This window comes from Saprolegnia diclina (genome assembly GCF_000281045.1).
Source record: "Saprolegnia diclina VS20 unplaced genomic scaffold supercont1.82, whole genome shotgun sequence".
NCBI lineage: Eukaryota > Oomycota > Saprolegniomycetes > Saprolegniales > Saprolegniaceae > Saprolegnia > Saprolegnia diclina.
In genome coordinates this window covers 166,353-182,952 of record NW_008246149.1, presented here as the reverse complement: position 1 = coordinate 182,952, position 16,600 = coordinate 166,353, and the positions used below count along the sequence as shown (strand labels likewise).

The following is a 16,600-nucleotide window of genomic DNA, read 5'->3' as shown; positions in this document are numbered from 1 at the left end:
GCTTCGTTCTCGGTGAATACAGCAACAAACTGGCCTACCAAATAAGAACCAGCCTCAAATTTGCAAACTCTTTACTAGTACGCCACAGTCGGGATTGATGCAATTTGGCTCTAAACTGTGCTTGCCACTCTGGAGCAAATCGCAGCCGCTGCGTCGTGTGAGGCGCGTACGCAGACACCAGCGTGAGTGAATGCACGAAAAGACGAGGCAGGTGTGACCAGTTGCAGCAAAGACCAGACGCAGGCAGAGTATGAACCAGATCAACGTACGGGGTGCGGCGCATCTCTTCATGCACGAAGAAGCAGGCGAGGGGGCGTGGAAGGCGCGTCTGATACGCATCCCAATTGCCAGTTTCTGATGTCAGCGGCGCAGGCGCGAAGGAGTTCGAGGCCACGACCAATGCCACTGAGGGAGGAGATGCCGATACGACAATGTAGTCGGCAGCAGCACTACTACTTGTAGTGTCGAGGCAGCTGCAGTCAATTGCCCGTACATGCAAAAAGACGCAACCTTGCAAAGGGCAACGACACTCGAGGATCTTCTTCTACCGAATAGTCGACGTTATTAACTGTGCTTGAGCGGCAATCTAGTGAAGCGAAAAGCCCCTTGTGGTTTGCTCCGTTGGACAGACGCGCCGAAGGTCGTAGCGCAATGATATCGGTATGTTAGGTCTGCCAGCACACACGCTACGGGGACGACGAGAGAGACTTGTTTTCTGGTCATCTGAGTGCCCTTCGTGAGCATATAGTCCTTTGCGTAGCGAATATGCTGAGACGCCGACTCTGGAGGTCCGGTGTGCTGAGAGCGTTGACACAGGAACGTCGTCGACAGCGAAGCGATGACGGGCCCACCCATCGACTTGGCGCCGAGTATGCCCCAATGCACGGACAACCGGCGATATGTAGGCGTATGTGCTGCTACATGTATTAATAGTTTTGCTTCCCAAATAATGGCTCGTCCTCGCCGCACCAGCCATTTTGTTGCCATTGGCCAAGACAAGGTCGGACAACGACCAGCTTGTGTTGCGTAATCTAATTTTGACCCAGGCGTCAGTTGGTTTTGCGTTTAACGCCACGTCGCCGGAGTGCCTAGGACGTGGTTCGATGGGATTTGAGTCATTATACTAGGATGGACGAGCCCCTTGTCAACGACCACCGCACCTCTCACTGAGATGAGTTAACGTGTGCACCGTCTAGTATATCGCTGGTGGTGCAATGAAGGCAGCCTCAGTTCCAGGCACTCCAGGACCGTCCGATTTGCTGTGAGTCATCCGGTTGCTGAGTCATTGGTCCTACCCTTGAGTCATCACAGCGGTAGCACTCAAGAGAGCCGCCGGTCTTTGCAAACTCCTTATCTACAGGAAGGGAGTTCGTTTGTTGTGTACACTGCGCTCAGAAATGTGAATAAGCATAAGAATTCGGAAATACAGCGACTGCAAAGCAGGATTAGCACCGATGACCCTTCCTGGTAGGAGGCGATATTCAACCTGCTGCCTTCCGTACGCAGAATCTCCCAAGTTCGCAAAAGCAACGAGCAGTCCCTCATGGGCAGCGCAAGGAGCCCGCACTGCTTTCTGCGAAACACACGACATGGATATGGCCGGACGCTTGTCTGACACGTGCAACCTCGACTTGCCACAACAACATCGGCGTCGGCAGCGCTTCCTCCCTACCGAGACGCGAGCCATAGCATAGCATGAGCATCTATTGAGACTTGGTCAGTGGCTGAAGGTAGCGAGCGAAGGGTCCATTGCGCAAACCCCCGAGGTATCCGCCTACGTGCAAAAGATTAGTCTACTGCGTGTGGCCGTGACCCAACTTCAACCTGACTCACCTGGTGACACCCACGCGCAGCGCAGTGAGTCACGTGGGCGTGAGCCAATCATCGTCTCATTGGCTTAAAGGCCAACCAAACCTCTTCCCCTTCATCAAATGCTGGCCGGACAGTACAAGTTGAAGATTCCGCCGAATGACTCAGAAGCTTCGCGGTAAACCCTGACCGAGTAACTCTGCGCGATGCATTTGCATTTATTTTCTTAGTAGCATCCTGTGAAATTCCTGTTTGGATGGCCGTTTAGCCTATGCGGTACCCTTTCATGCAGAATTATGCATTTTCATGGCGCACATAAAACGCGTTTAAACACCAGTAGCCATAAAGCGTCCGGATATTACCAGCCGCGGATTGGTCGATGCGGAGAGAGGCAGTTGACATGTGCTGCGACGAGAGCGAGTCAGCAACATTGGGCAGAGTTTCCAAGAAGACGCCAAGAAGCATGTCGACGTCGACGCTGCATGACGCCGAGGCCGAGAAGCGCCTCAAACGCCGCGAGCAGTGGAAGATCAACCAGCGCAACAGCCGCCTCAAGCGCATGGGCATGGCCAAGACGCTCGAGGCCCAGAACGACGCCAAGGCCAAGGAGAACGAGCGCCTCGAAGGCGTGCTGCGAGCGATGGGCCAGCAGAGCGTCGACGAGCTGGAGCGCTACCCTGTGAGCGGCATGGCCGCCGTCCGCGTCATCGAAGAGTACTACCGCGTCTTCTCGAACGGGTTTGCGACCAACAATGTCGAGCAGCAAACGCGCCAGCGCAACTTTGTGCGAACCATCATGACGGAAGACACGTGCTTTATGGATACGCAGGGGGCGGAGAGCGTCCTCGAGCAGTGGCGCCTTATGACGAGCTCGCATCACACGCTGCGCATATTTCCACTCAGCTGTGAGCTCATGAAGGAGGGCGACAGCGTCGTCGTCCGCGCTGTCTCGCGCTACATGTGCCGCATCTCGCGCAACACGCTAGCGACTCTGTACCCACACGTCCTCGTCAACGAGCGGCTCGTGCAAGCGCTCATCGGCATCGAGGTCGACGCCATCGACACGGTGCACTCGTACTTCGACGATGACGGCCGCATCGTGCGCCACGATGTCGTGATCGACTTTGTCTCGCCGCTGCTCAAGCTCCTCGGCAACGTCGAAGACGTGGCTTCGGTCCTCTCGGGCGCCCACTTGACCTCGATAGGCCTTTTCGATATCGAGCGCAACCACGGCTCGCCGCTTCTCCGGCCGCAAGTCAAGACCGAGTCAGACCCAGTGTCGCCGCTTGCGATCGGCGAGCCGTGCGCCAAGCGCCAGCGCCGGGACAACGACCTCCACTTGCTCCTGTCGAACTGAGCGCTGTATCTATTGCCATGACACTACTAGTCGTGCTAACTATAATTAAGTTGAGCCACCCGTTGGGTGCAGTCGCGCCGACCGACCGGCGGTCGCCCGCTCGTCCCAGCCCCCTCAGCCTGCTGCAAGCGCGAGCTTCGTGGCAACCACTGCCTCGTCACACGGTTTGATGTTCGAATCTTCGAGAGTCGAAGTTCGCAGACGCAAAACGAACTTTGGCGAATGGCTCGACGTATTTCGCACTTGAGCGGACTGCAACCATGTGCTACGTAAAGAGGCTTTTTAATGGGTAATGCTTCTTAACTACCGGATACGATCCGGATATGGATTGCCGTGGATCTGCTCGGCGTACGCTCGCACATCTCGGCGCCAACGGCCGTTGCCAGTCGCCACTTTGCCTTTGCCTTTGCCGATGACACTCACCTCCGCCTTCAAGGGCCTTCTGCGCCGCCCCGACTTGATCCAGTCCCAAGGCTACATTGGTGGCCGCTGGCTCAATGCCATCTCGGGTGCGCTTCCATGCAACACCCTGTGCCACTGACCAGCGTGTTTGTAGGTGCCACGTACACGGTCATTGATCCGTCCTTGGACGCACCCTTGGGCGACGTGGCGGCCATGGACGCGGCCGACACCAAGGCAGCCATTGATGCGGCCGACGTGGCGTTCCACGAGTGGAAGAAAACGACGCCGACGCACCGCGCGGCGATTCTCCAGAAATGGGACCGCCTCCTGCGCGAAAACGAGCTGGACCTTGGCATGATCATGGCCAAGGAGAGCGGCAAGCCGATTGCCGAGGCCATTGGCGAAGTGTCGTATGCGGCCGACTACCTCAAGTTTTTCGGGCACGAAGCGCTGCGCTACGAAGGCTTTATGATCCCGAGCCACGCCGCGGGCCGTCGCATGATGGCCATGCGCCAGCCTGTCGGTGTCTGCGCCATGATCACGCCTTGGAACTTCCCCATTGGCATGCTCGCGCGCAAGGTCGGACCTGCGCTTGCGGCCGGCTGCACGGCCGTCGTCAAGCCCGCCGAGTCGACGCCGCTCTCGGCGCTCGCGTTCGCCAAGCTCGGCGAGGAGGCTGGCGTGCCCGCTGGTGTCATGAACATTGTGCCGAGCCCGCGCGAGGCCGCGGCCGAGATTGGCCGTACCCTCTCGACGGCGACGCAAGTATGTCAAGTTGCCTCTTTCGAACCCAAGTCTTATCCTACTATGCTAGGTGCGCAAGCTCACATTTACGGGCTCGACGGTTGTCGGCAAGCTCCTCACAGAGCAGTGTGCGAGCACGTTGAAGAAGGTGTCGATGGAGCTTGGCGGACTTGCGCCGTTCATCGTGTTTGACGACGCCGATATCCCCGAAGCTGTCGAGGGCCTCGTCCAGGCCAAGTTTCGCAACACGGGCCAGACGTGCGTGTGCCCCAACCGCGTGTACGTGCAGGAAGGCAGCTTTGACGCGTTTGCGGCCGCGCTTGTGGCGCGCGTCGCGCAGCTCAAGCAAGGCATTGCACACGAGCGCGGCTTTGACCTTGGTCCGCTCATCAACGCGGGTGCCGTGACCAAGGTCCGCTTCTTCGCCATCTTGTGGTCTCTCAGATCTGAGATCTGACATGGGTGTGCATTGTAGTTGACGGCGGTGGTTGAGGATGCGGTTGCGCACGGTGCGACGGCGCTGCTTGGCGCGACCCCGAGTCCGCTCGGCCCGGCGTACATGACACCGACCGTGCTCACCAACGTGACGCCGGCCATGCGCGTCGCCAACGAAGAGTGCTTTGGCCCGATCGTCGCGCTTCAGAAGTTTTCGACCGAAGACGAAGTCGTCAAGGTGGCCAACGCCACTGAAATGGGTCTCGCCGCCTATTGCTTCACAAAGGACCTCGGACGCGCGTGGCGCATGTCGGAGAACCTCGAGGCGGGCATGGTCGGCATCAACGTCGGCCTCATCTCGGCCGTCCAGGCGCCGTTTGGCGGCATCAAGCAGTCGGGCCTCGGCCGCGAAGGCTCGATCATCGGCATGGTACGAACTCGTGTCTTGGAATTGGAATGGTCTCTGATGATCGCGATTTATGTAGGACGACTACACGGAACTCAAGTACGTCTGCATGGGCGGCCTCGCATAGACAACCTACTAACTACAATAGAAGTCCAGTGTTCATATTCATGTCTAAAGTGTTAAACCGGTGTTGCTTCGCGGTTGATCCTTTGTTTACTACGTTTTTGGTGGTACCTAATGCACGGAGGCGCTGTGTTGAGCTTTGCGGCGAGAAGAGGCGGAGCGCTAGCCTTAACTTAGAACCCCAACTGACGCGGACAGCGCTGTACGTCGCAAGCTCTGGCAATCAAAAAATGTTGGCGCGAGATCCATTAAGCATTTAAAACTCAAAGGACTATAACGTTATTCGAGTTATTCGAGCCCATCACGTGTGGGTGGATCCCACGTTGACTCGCCCGTGCGTGTGTTGTACCAAAACACAGCGCCGTTCTCTTCCATGGGCTGCCACTCGGGCGTCGTGCCAACCTCGTCGGGCGGGGTAGGGTTGGCCTCAGCTTCCACCTCGCGCCACCGCATTTCTTCGACGAGGCCGTCGGCTTTGGCCCACTCTTTGGCCTCGACCGCGTCTGCCAGCCACGCTGCATGCACATCGCGGCCAGCGTACGCGACCGGTCCTTTCTCATTGGCGGCGTCCAGCTTGGCCTTTAACGTCAACGGCATGCGGTTCGCCGCGGCCTCGTCGTCGCGGGAGCTGCGCGGCGTGAGCGACCAGCGCGTCTCGCCCGTGATCGTGTTAAAGTAGTAGACAACGCCGGTCTCAGCGTCCGCGTGCTCTTCCCAGATCGAGCCAATGTCGCGCGTCTTTGTAAACCGCCGCGCCGAGAGCGTATTCTTCTCGGTCTGTTCGTTGAACCACTCAAGGCCTTGCGACGGCGACGCTTGTGTCACAGGCACGTCAAAGTCGTCGGGCTTTGTCCATCGGCACTCAGTCGTGAGCTGATTGTAGTAGTACGGTAGCTGGTACGACTCGTCAAAGCACTCGGTCCACGGCGACCGCGGCGACGATCGCTTCACGAGCCGCCTACTCTCGTCATCCACGTCGTAACCGTAGTAGTACTGCCACTGTATCGGCACGTCGGCGCGCTCGAGGCTATGTACCGACCGCCGCCCGGTCGAGACGCGGCCCGAGTGCGCTCGTGTCGGTGGCAGCGTCCATGTCGACTCGCCTGTCTCGGGGTGGTAGTAGTACGTCGAGTTGGACACTGGATCCACATGCTCTTCCCAGGCGCCGATGCGCCGCGTTCGAATAGCTCGCTGCGTCAACTCGTCTTTCTTTTGGGCTTCAAAGACGTCGCGGGCGCTCGTCGTTGCCTCCGGTGGCTCCCACCGGTACTCGTGCGTCTCGCGGTTGAAGTAGTAGAACGCGTGGGTTGTCTCGTCGCGGCACTGGTACCACGACGTGCCCTTGTACGGTGGCACAAAGCTGTCGCCAAAGATGCCCATTGCGAGCGGCCGCACACGCCGCGTCTCCTGGCTCCACGCGTTGACGTAGTAGAGCCGCTCGAGTACCGGATCGTAGAGCTCGATCCAGCGGTTTGAACCTTCGGCAACGGCCGCGCGGACGCGGTACCCGCGAAAGAGCCGCTGCAGCGCAATCGCACCTCCGCGCTGCGCACGCACTTGGTGCTGGAGGCGACTCACGCGACTCGCCTTGGTCTTGCGCTCGACGCCTTCGGTGAGCGGCTGTAGCTCGCGCTTGGCGAAGCGCAGCTGCTTCTCGCTTTCATTGAGCTCGGCGACCGCGAGCTCGAGGTTGCGGCTCTCGACCGCGACGAGCATGCGCTTCTTCTGGAGCTGGTCCGCGAGCTGCGCTTGGAGGTACCGGGTAAGGTACCGCTGCTTGGCCCCCGTGATCCGCGCCGAGTCGTGAAATTTCGATTTGATCGTCATGGTCTTCTCGAGCTCACTTGCGATCGCAGCCTACGACCAAGGACATCGAGCTCTCGTGGGCGAGACAAGCAACGTACCTCGTCGGCTTGGTCGGCCGCCAGCGCTGACGAAAGCGTCTCGACCGATGTTTTGAGCCCGACAACCGCCTTTTCAAACTTGGCGATGCGAACGTACAAAGGCTTGGCCTGGCCTTCGAGCTTGCGCAGTTCGATTTGCACGTCATGGGCTTCGCGTCCTTTATGCCCCCGAAACACACGCTGGATCGTTGTCGCGCCACGTTCGCGCGAGAGTTTGAGCCGGAGCACCTCCTTCATCGCGCGGAGCAGCCCCCGCGTGAGGAACGCGCGGCATCGGCTCTGAATCACGCGCGCGGCCTCGTGCTCGCGTCGACGCAGATACACAAGCCCGAGCATAATGGCGCCCAAGTGCTTTTCACGCGTGCCGCGCCAGTGCTTTTGGATGCACACGATCGCGCGAAGCTTGGCGGCTTCGGCGTCTTGGGCGGCAGCGATCTTGGCCTGCTGGCGCGTCTGGAAGCGGCGGTACGAAGCTTGCATGGTAGTCGCTTTGGCGTGCTGGTTTTGGAGCTCTTGCAGCTGGAGCAGGCGCAGCTGGTATGCTTTTCGTCCGCGGTGGCCGCGGTAGATGCGCTGGAGCATCGCCGCTGCGACCCGCTCCTTCTCGCGCTGCAGCCGCGCGGACTCGCGCATCTGACGTAAGAGGAGACAGTCGCCGCGGCCTTTGTGCCCGCGGTACATTTGCTGGACTTTGATGGCTGCGAGTTCAAAAAGCACCGCGCGCCGCGCCTCGAGCTGGGCATGGGCGGCCTTGCGCGCGCGCATCTGTGCAACACGCTTGCGTCCCTTGTGCCCGCGATACATCTACGCGAAAACTGTCTTTGTCAATGCACGAACGACCAAAATGTACTTTTTGAAAGATGATGGCGGCCGCTTCTTGGCTGTTGCGAATGCGCAAAAGCCGCCGCGCACGCCGACACATGCGCCGCACGAGGCACTGGCGATAGGCGCGTTGAATGATCTGAGCCATGACGAGCTGGAGGCGGGCGAGAAGCAGTTGGCGGTACGCGCTGCGGGCAAGCCATCCCCGGATGCGCGCCTGGATCTTGGGCAACGTCGTGCGCTCGACGCGCCGGAGCTTGGCGCCGTAGACACCGCCGCGCGCGAGGCACCCTCGCATGACAGCTTGGATCTGGATCGCGCTTTGGCGCTCGAGAATCCGACGCTCTTTCTATGGCATTTTCTCAAAAACACTGAAAACGAAGACAATTTGACATACGCGCAGCTGGAGGTCCATGGCGTTGGGCAGCGGCTCAATGCCAAAGAAGGCGCTCGACCAGTCGACAAACTCGAGGCGCGCGACGAGCTACTCTGCTCATGAGATACGAACATGGCGACGATGCACCTCGTGGAGGTAGCGGCGACGAATGTGAGGGCACTCGGTCATGTTGAGTGTAAACAGCTTGGTACATTGGGTCGTGATGGCGTCGATGCCGGCCTCGGTGATGCGACCGCAGTTGACAAGGGACAGTGACGTGAGCGACCGCAAGTGATCGCCGAGCGTCCGCAGCACCTAACACACTTCTTCAAAGCCCTTTTCATATTCAACGAGTAATGAGTACCTTGTCGTTGACGTGCTGGCAGTCGGAGAGATTGAGGTGCGTCAGCGACGTGCAGTGCTGCGCGAGCGCTGCGATGCCTCGGTTCGAGAGATTTGGGCTCCCGCTAATGTCGAGCCAAACGAGCTCCTTGCATGAGGCGGCGAGCAAGACCAGATCTTCGTTGCGCGTTTTGACGCAGCCAGCGAGCGAGAGCCGCATGAGCGCGTGGCACTTGGAAGCAAGCTCCTGGATCGAGATGCTGCTCACGTCGCGACAGCCCGTGAGCTTGAGCGTCGAGAGGCGCGGGCAGCCGTTTGCGATCGCGCGGATGCCCATGTCGCGGACGTGCCGACAGCCAAAGAGGTCTAAATGCTTGAGGTTCCCGCACCACTTGCCGAGCTCGAGGAGCGCCTTGTCACCAAACTCGCCGACGTGCTGGCACTCGGAGACGTCGATGTACGTGAGGCCTTTGCAGCACTGCGCAATCTTGGCGATGCCGACGTCCGTCACATGCGGGCAGCGCGCGAGAATGAACGTCTCGATCATCCAGCAGCCCGCGGCCAGCGTTGCAAGCGCGAGGTCACCGAGCTGCTTGCAGTCACTCAGATCCACGGTCACGAGTTTGCAGTTGTGGGCGAGCACGCGCAGACCGAGGTCGGTGATGCGCTCGCATTGGCTCATGTAGATGCCCGTAAGCGACGGACAGTGCTTGGCAACCGCCCTACGCTAGCGCTCAACGACATACCGTTGACAGCGTACGATTGTAGTACCACAAGCACGCATCCGAGACGTCGACGCAGTGCGAGAGCCGAAGCGTCTTGAGACCTGGCAGCATACGCGCCACCTCCTGCACGTCGGCGTCCGTGACGGCACGGCCCGTGTCGACAGCGTGCTTGTGCAAGTCGATGTCGCTGCGAAACGTGCCCATGTCGTCGGCCAAAAAGTTCTGCACGAACGACCGCATGCGCCTACGCCCACACGCTTCAAACGACTCCGACGAAGCATGCAGCGCACCGAGGACTCTTGCCGTCGCTTCGAAGCGGCTGCAGCTGCGTATTGACGCCCGGCGAGCGCGGTCGCTTCTTGGCCCACGATGTCATCGCTGTCGGCTTGCTGGTTGCCACGGGGTCGTGCCACACCTCGAGCGGGCGGCCCGCCGGCCGTGTAAAGAGCAGCGCCGCATCGGGCAGGCTCTGTACCTTCGCGTCGAGGCCGTTGTTGTCGACGCGCGTCGGGTCATCGCCCATCGGCGCGCGCTGGATCGGAGGCAGCGACGGCTTGGCCTCGTCGCGTGGCATCGTGCCCTTTCGGCGTGGCGCGCACCTCTATGAATTGATATTGCACGATGCATTCTGGGAGGTCTATTCCAGAATCCAGCACACGTCCAAGCTGCAGCATGGTCGACATCAACATCATGGGTCCGGTCAAGACGACGCGAAGAGGACGATGGCTCATGCACATGATGGTGTAGAGAAGGCGACGTCGGGCGAGGTGCTTCATGACTTTGGCGCGCTCAACACGCTCCTCTTCGTCATCATCCTCGGCATGTGCATCGTCTGCGCCTACTTGATCAAGGAGTACCGGTTCTACTACCTGCCCGAGTCGGGCGCCGCCATGATCGTCGGGCTCATCGTCGGCGCATGGTACTGTGCTCTTGATCGGTACCGAGGACGATGCGGTGTGTAGCGCGCGCCTGTTTTACCCGAGCCGCAAGGAAATGGAGTTTCTGCGCTTCAACGTACGTGCGTCCGCCCGCGCCGGAGCTCATGCACCGAGGGTAGAAGCTGCTGTTTTACTTCTTCCTACTGCCGCCCATCATCTTTGAAGCCGGCTACTCGCTCCATCGGGTACAGTCGCGCGATTCTCGTCCTCGAGGAGCTCATCCCATTTGGGTAGAAAAACTTCTTTGACAACTTTAGGTAGACATTTCGAGCGTGCAAGCGTTGTTGTCTGCACCAAGTGTAGTACGATCCTGCTCTACGCTGTGCTGGGGACGATGGTGTCGACGTTCATTGTTGGGTTCTTGACCTTCTACGCTGGCCAGGTAGGACGATGCTCTGTGTTCATTCGTCGTGACGGGACCTTGACCAGCTCGGATGGATCTCGATCGATACGTCAAGTCCGCTGGAGGCACTACTTTTTGGCGCGCTCATCTCGGCAGTGGACCCTGTCGCAACGCTCTCGATCCTCGGCAACCCCGAACTCAATTTGGACCCGCTCTTGTACAGCCTCGTGTTTGGGGAGAGTGTCCTCAACGACGCCGTCTCGATTGTGCTCTTCAACACCTTTCTCAAGGTACATTTTTCGCTATTTCCTAGTTTTTATCTCGAATTTTTTCTAGTTTTACGAGTCGGGGCACGAATTCACGCCATATGCGGTCGGCATGCTCCTCATCGAGTTTACGTTTATCTCGCTCGGGTCGGTCGCGTGTGGATTTGTCACGGGGTACTATCCGTCTTGCGCGTGCGATGGATATGTATGGGGTATGTAGGCTGGGCTGCTCGCTCCTCTGCAAGAATACCAACATCAAAAAGTACCCCAAGTACGAGATCGCGCTCCTCTTCCTCTTTGCGTACGGGTCGTATTCGCTGGCCGAAGTCATGAAGCTCTCGGGCATCATGTCTCTCTTCTTCTGCGGCATCACGATGGCCCACTACAACACGTACAACCTCTCGCCGTCGTCGCAGGTACGACTCTCTCCCTCACGTCTTCAGTAGACAAAATAGATATATGCGGTTAGGTGACGGCCGAGTCGATCTTTCAGAGCTTTGCGCTCGCAGCCGAATTTTTTGTGTTTTTGTACATGGGCATGGGCATTTGCGTCGGCCAATTTGGCCGGTGGGACATCACCTTTATGGTGCTCGCGATCCTCTTTTGCCTCATTGCGCGGCTCTTCAACATCTTCCCGTTCAGCTGGCTCGCCAACCTCGGGTACCACGCACCGTGTCTATGCCTAGCAACGACGCGTCGCGTAGGCGGTCGCAGAAGATCCCGTTTCAAATGCAAGTGGTCCTGTGGTTTGCGGGTCTCCGTGGCGCGATCGCGTTCGCCCTGTCCCAGTACTACTACGCAACACACCAATAATCGTTGATACGTACTACCAAAGCGCGATGTAGAGACATGCCCGGCGCCAACCGCGACGTGTACACGACGACGACGCTCACCGGTTTGTATCGCGATGCTGGATGCAGCGGTTGATGACCTCGGGTAGTGGTCATTTTCACCACAATTGTGTGTGGCGGCTTGACCGAGCCTTTGCTCAAGCAGACCAAACTCAAGGTGTTTTGCACCACAGATGCACGCTTTTGCTATGTATTACGTACATAGAAGAGCGACGACGACGACGAAGAGGATGACGATGCTTCATGTGCCGAAGACGAGTGCGGTCTCTTGTCATCAACCGAGGTACGCGTTATGCGTTCGGATATGCCGGAACCGTTGGTGCAGGTGTCGGACCACGCTGACGTGTCGCCACTTCAAGTCCCGCGCCGTCGCCAGTCGTCGGCCACGGAGCGTGTGGCCTCGCCAAGCTACCTCGGGTCGTTCTGGGGCAACGTATGACGTCGGTATTCCTCTCATCGGACGCTGAGGTTTGGCGTTAGATTGACGAAACGTACCTTAAGCCAGTCTTTGGAGGTCAAAAAGCCCGCCGAGCGTGTGTACGTCCATGCACTGCCTCGCATTTTACAACTTTGTCGACTCGTAGGTAGACGACGAAGCCCACCACGAGTAGCAAGAATACGATCTTTCGAGTTAAGTCACACGGCGCAAGTTGGTGCCTTGTTGGATCTGCGCCAGCAAATTGGCACGCGCCGGAGGTGCACTAACTACTGGTGGTGCTGCTGGTTGAGACTTACTGCATGTCGGCGGCGGTGGCGGTGGTGGCTCAATCACCTCGGGCGCCCGCGGTCCTTCGGCCTTCTTCTTGTCTTTGGGCTTCTTTTTAGTCGTCATTGGCTTCGTGACGGCGCTGACAGCGTCAGTCTTGGGTGTACTAGGTGCTGGCGTCGCTTTCGCCTTGGGTTTGGTCGGAGACTTTGTCTTTTCCTACTCGAGTAATCGTGCCGCTGTACACGCTGCAAGGACCCTGATTCTACCTGGCTCGGCGTCCGCGTGCGCGCTTCCTTCTTTGTCAAAACAACATCCTAGCATACAACCACAATGAGTGCGGTATGGGACCACTCAATCGACGTACCTCGTGGCTGCAGTGCGCGTCAAACTCGAAAAAGCCCTGGCAGGACGCTTGGTGCTTTCTTAGTTGATCGCTAGTCGACTATACCTTGAGCGCCGCATTGCCCGTCGGTGTAAGAAAAGCCACAGCGTCTCGAATCTCGACCACCTAGAATAGATCCATAGGATATCTCGAGTCTAGAAGCTCTGAACCTTGCAAAGGTACGTGTCGAGGGCCGTCCGGCGCTGGGCGAGGAAGGCGTCGTCCAGCGCGTGACCAAGCAGCGTCCGCAGGGCATCGCGCTTTTGCTGCGGAAACGGAATACCGCTCATTGGTAACGCAGTGCGCAAGACGCTGTCGAGCGATGCAAAGTGGGCGAACCGATGCCAGACGACCCACTCGATCGACAAGTGGCGCGCATACGCGACGTTGAAGAAGCGGCACGCGCACTGCACCTTGTACTCCTACCTCAAAACAAACATTTTGAAATCGCTTGTGATTTAGTATCCTCGTACGGCGTAGCCAGCGTCCACGCGCACATCCGCGACGCGCGCGGCAAAGGAAAAGTCGTCGGTCTCTTGCTTGGCAAACGTGGCGTGCTGGCGCGGACCATGCGACGCAACCTGCAGCAACTTGGCACTCCACGCCTTCTTGGCACCATCGTCGGCGAAACCGAGACAGACGACGTCGCCATTCGAGAGGTGCAGCAGAATGCAGTAGGGCATCGCGTCCGTGTCAATGCCGTGCGTGGGCGCACCGGGAAGAGGCGTCGAGACGTCAGCGCCGTGCAACGGCAGCGCCCATTTGGTCTCAGCTATCGTGCGGTCCTACGCCAATGCAAACGTCAGGCGATGCAATTTGAGTCGTCGTACGCGGTAGCAGAAGAGCTGCGCCGAAATGTCGTCAAGCTTGATATAGCGCGTATGCCACGCGCGGTCGGTCGAGGCCGTCGACGCGACGTGGACTTGGCCTTCCATCGCCACGGAAAATGCAGCGAACCGAAAGGCGATCTCTGAAACGCACATTTTGACAAATTTCGACCATCCATTTCAAAGATTTCTAGGATACCGTCACAAGCTGGAAACCATAAACAACGCAGTGACCCATTTGACAGCAGAAGGTTCAATTCATACGAGTCACCGTTTGTGGACCGTCTGCCTCCTGGCATTCGACGACGACGCTGTCGAGTGCCCATTCGTCATAAACACGTCAGTAGCGACAAATGATTGAAGTTGCAGTTGGACAATGGGTAGGTATGCAAGGTCGTATGATCTGTGTCGGCTACTGCAACTGTGGCGCAAGCGGTTCCTCCTGCTCTTGAGTGTGTTCCAAACACCTTCCCGTGGATTTCAGGATATTGTGCAATGTTGGTGATGTGCTCGTGCCACGTTGAAGGTACCATACGATATGCGCACGACATACCGGAGAATAAATGCCTCCAGAGCAGAGCTCCGCCGATCCGACTGTTGGGTTTTACCTTGGAAATCGTGACGGAGCGTGTCGCTCGCACGCTCGTTGTTCGAGGTTTCGGGCGGGCGGCGCCAATCGCAAGGCGTGGTTTGACCGAACATTGGCCCAACCCTACCGCAAAGACCGTCTGTCTTTGCCACCTTGAAGCTGGTCGCGTGTTCTCGACTGTTTTCTCAACACCCACGTATCCTTTTCTGATCGGTCATTATCCAATTCGCCGCGTTGTGAAGATGACGTCCTTCAAGACCACTGAAGCCGTCGCCGACCCCGTCACCTGCGCCTCGACAATCGCGGCGCTCACGCGCACCTTCTTCATGCCGCTCTGGAAGCCGTGCTTCTGGTCGTTGACCAACTCGATGCTCCGCGTCGGTGCCACCAAGCACGAGGTCGAGCTCGGCCAGCGCATCAAGACGTACACGGTCGTCCGAGGCACCAAGTGGGACGAGAAGCCCTTTGGTCTGCAGATCGAGACCATCGAAGTCGGCACCATGTACGCGTGCTTGTCCACCAAGTCGCTCTGGGCGGCATGGATCCACGCCTTCTTGCTTCTGGACCTCAAGCGCGGCCTGCACCGAAGCCTCTCGGAGATCCCGCTGCCGTCCAACCACCAGGAACCCGTGTCGGATGCGAAGCGGCGTGTTTCGTTTGCCGGCTACGTGCAAGTGCGGGAGATTCCCGCGCTCTCGGACGACGAGTCCGACGAGCTTTTTTACAACAAGTCGGAGCTCCTCGCGTTCAAAATCATGGCGACCCAGCTGCGCACGAGTTTTGCCAGCGTGCACTACTGAGAGCCATACCGTGACACAATGTCTAGAATTATTGCTAACTTATATAATATCTTATGATAATACTACGAGACTAGGAAGATGGGTTTCCGTGGCGCCATGTCGTAGTATCGTATCACGAGGATGCTTCGATGCAGTGACCTCAACGACAACCTTTACCCGCGAGCAAACTCTACGCAGCGATAGAAAGGCTGTCGCCAGCTTGTGCGCTCCAGTTGTGCAGTCTTGCGCACTGCCGGATAGTGGCATCGAAGGTGTGTCTTGTCCGGATACTACGAAGTATGGATATGGTTGCATGAAGTTCTGTTGCACCAAAGATGGCTGCGCGCACTGATTTCACGACTCAAAACTCGAGACTCCAAGTATTTGCATCTCAATTTGCGATTGATTGACATCACTACGACCGCCTTGCTTGAGTGCATACATCAGTGTGTGCACTCAAGGGCTCAATCTCGTCTGATCCAGTGCAAGGCTTTTTAAGTCCTTTGGCACATATGTAGCGCATTGCAGCAGTTGAGCACGCTTGTGCAATTAATGCATGGACAATGCGGAACGTCTCTATCATCTATGCATTCCCTTCACCCAGATCCGTTGTACCAAAAATCCTTCTCGCTCTATAAGCTTATTGTTGCAGTGGGCCGTCCATTTGAGCTTTTGGGTCCGACTGCTCACCGTGTTTGTCTGGGGTTTCGCACTCGCATTGCTAACCAAGTCTTGTACTGGTAAAGAGCGCCATCGTGAAAGAGAGAGGGTGCCGTTGAAGTTCTAACGAGCACGTAAACGGAAGCGACCAAGCCACAAGGTCGCAGAGGTGGGGAACCGTACACCACAGTCAATGACTCGTTATCACCGGAATAGTAGTTCAGATAGCTTGCGTATATCAAATCAATAGTTCTTGGCACCAAGCTTTGTGCGAGAGAAAGTTCAACAATACGAAAAACCGGCAAACACCAAATTGGAAAAACCTTCCTACAGACGAAATCCAACCTCAGAAGCCATGGATTGATGCATGATTGCGATGTTGCGCTCCATTGGGCTTGACTATTAGTATTCCAATGCCTATGTGAGTGCATGCATGGTTGCTAACCGACGACTACCGCATAAATTGTGGGGAGTTAACAAACAGCCCCAGTAAAAGCGAAGAAGAGAAGAAGAGAAGATCGGCTTACGAAAGACGCACCATCGTCCCATCGTGCCGTCGACCATCGCCATGCCTTTACGTTGGTAGGTACCACGGCTCGTTTCTCAACGACGTAGTAGCAACCGAGCTACAAGTACGTAGTGGATGCTTTTCTACGCAAAAGTACGATATAGCGGCGCGGTCTCAACAAGCGTGTGAACAAAGCTTCTCCAGTTTTGCATTGATTCCAAGTATTTCCCGACACGCTGCAAGAACACACGCACAGAGCCCAAACAAAGTGATGAACCGCCGGCGACAGCTTCATTCACTCGT

At 57.6% G+C, this 16,600-nt stretch overlaps 6 protein-coding genes across 6 annotated transcripts; 4 read left to right on the top strand and 2 right to left on the bottom strand.

Annotated features, from left to right (window-relative positions):
* Nucleotides 1-2,209: 2,209 nt before the first annotated feature.
* On the top strand, nucleotides 2,210-3,446 carry SDRG_15007 (hypothetical protein; the record flags this gene model as incomplete). The annotated part of the gene is made up of 1 exon (XM_008621170.1): nucleotides 2,210-3,446. One exon carries the CDS (start codon nucleotides 2,210-2,212, stop codon nucleotides 3,164-3,166), a length of 957 nt encoding a protein of 318 aa, XP_008619392.1. The 3' UTR covers nucleotides 3,167-3,446.
* Nucleotides 3,447-3,506: 60 nt separating this feature from the next.
* On the top strand, nucleotides 3,507-5,321 carry SDRG_15006 (succinate-semialdehyde dehydrogenase (NADP+)). The gene is made up of 5 exons (XM_008621169.1): nucleotides 3,507-3,675; nucleotides 3,723-4,333; nucleotides 4,383-4,724; nucleotides 4,788-5,177; nucleotides 5,233-5,321. The coding sequence occupies exons 1-5, from the start codon at nucleotides 3,579-3,581 to the stop codon at nucleotides 5,278-5,280; spliced, it is 1,488 nt and encodes a 495-aa protein (XP_008619391.1). The 5' UTR covers nucleotides 3,507-3,578; the 3' UTR covers nucleotides 5,281-5,321.
* Nucleotides 5,322-5,493: 172 nt separating this feature from the next.
* Nucleotides 5,494-10,042, bottom strand: SDRG_15005 (hypothetical protein). Its single transcript, XM_008621168.1, has 8 exons — nucleotides 9,736-10,042; nucleotides 9,492-9,689; nucleotides 8,743-9,442; nucleotides 8,526-8,693; nucleotides 8,400-8,486; nucleotides 8,031-8,351; nucleotides 7,181-7,984; nucleotides 5,494-7,133 (listed from the first exon to the last, which is right to left on the bottom strand). Exons 1-8 carry the CDS (start codon nucleotides 10,017-10,019, stop codon nucleotides 5,565-5,567), a joined length of 4,131 nt encoding a protein of 1,376 aa, XP_008619390.1. The 5' UTR covers nucleotides 10,020-10,042; the 3' UTR covers nucleotides 5,494-5,564.
* Nucleotides 10,043-10,117: 75 nt separating this feature from the next.
* On the top strand, nucleotides 10,118-12,454 carry SDRG_15004 (sodium/hydrogen exchanger 3; the record flags this gene model as incomplete). Its single annotated transcript, XM_008621167.1, has 17 exons — nucleotides 10,118-10,139; nucleotides 10,193-10,364; nucleotides 10,408-10,459; nucleotides 10,503-10,568; nucleotides 10,618-10,640; nucleotides 10,687-10,765; nucleotides 10,813-11,016; nucleotides 11,063-11,166; nucleotides 11,213-11,408; nucleotides 11,462-11,652; nucleotides 11,697-11,780; nucleotides 11,838-11,887; nucleotides 11,933-12,000; nucleotides 12,049-12,126; nucleotides 12,169-12,276; nucleotides 12,324-12,380; nucleotides 12,428-12,454. 17 exons carry the CDS (start codon nucleotides 10,118-10,120, stop codon nucleotides 12,452-12,454), a joined length of 1,581 nt encoding a protein of 526 aa, XP_008619389.1.
* A 20-nt stretch (nucleotides 12,455-12,474) lies between these two features.
* SDRG_15003 (hypothetical protein) lies at nucleotides 12,475-13,869 on the bottom strand (the record flags this gene model as incomplete). The annotated part of the gene is made up of 7 exons (XM_008621166.1): nucleotides 12,475-12,768; nucleotides 12,819-12,866; nucleotides 12,917-12,952; nucleotides 13,001-13,060; nucleotides 13,105-13,356; nucleotides 13,408-13,719; nucleotides 13,765-13,869. The coding sequence occupies 7 exons, from the start codon at nucleotides 13,867-13,869 to the stop codon at nucleotides 12,475-12,477; spliced, it is 1,107 nt and encodes a 368-aa protein (XP_008619388.1).
* A 620-nt stretch (nucleotides 13,870-14,489) lies between these two features.
* On the top strand, nucleotides 14,490-15,246 carry SDRG_15002 (hypothetical protein). The gene has a single exon (XM_008621165.1). The coding sequence runs from the start codon at nucleotides 14,593-14,595 to the stop codon at nucleotides 15,148-15,150; it is 558 nt and encodes a 185-aa protein (XP_008619387.1). The 5' UTR covers nucleotides 14,490-14,592; the 3' UTR covers nucleotides 15,151-15,246.
* The last annotated feature ends 1,354 nt before the right edge of the window (nucleotides 15,247-16,600 follow it).

Coding starts and splice junctions, on each gene's coding strand:
- SDRG_15006 (XM_008621169.1), top strand. CDS start 3,579: ATGACACTCACCTCCGCCTTCAAGGGCCTTCTGCGCCGCCCCGACTTG. Junction 3,676..3,722: donor CTGGCTCAATGCCATCTCGG/GTGCGCTTCCAT, acceptor GCGTGTTTGTAG/GTGCCACGTACACGGTCATT. Junction 5,178..5,232: donor AAGGCTCGATCATCGGCATG/GTACGAACTCGT, acceptor CGATTTATGTAG/GACGACTACACGGAACTCAA.
- SDRG_15005 (XM_008621168.1), bottom strand. CDS start 10,019: ATGCCACGCGACGAGGCCAAGCCGTCGCTGCCTCCGATCCAGCGCGCG. Junction 9,443..9,491: donor GTCTCGGATGCGTGCTTGTG/GTACTACAATCG, acceptor GCGCTAGCGTAG/GGCGGTTGCCAAGCACTGTC. Junction 7,134..7,180: donor CGGCCGACCAAGCCGACGAG/GTACGTTGCTTG, acceptor CCTTGGTCGTAG/GCTGCGATCGCAAGTGAGCT.
- SDRG_15002 (XM_008621165.1), top strand. CDS start 14,593: ATGACGTCCTTCAAGACCACTGAAGCCGTCGCCGACCCCGTCACCTGC.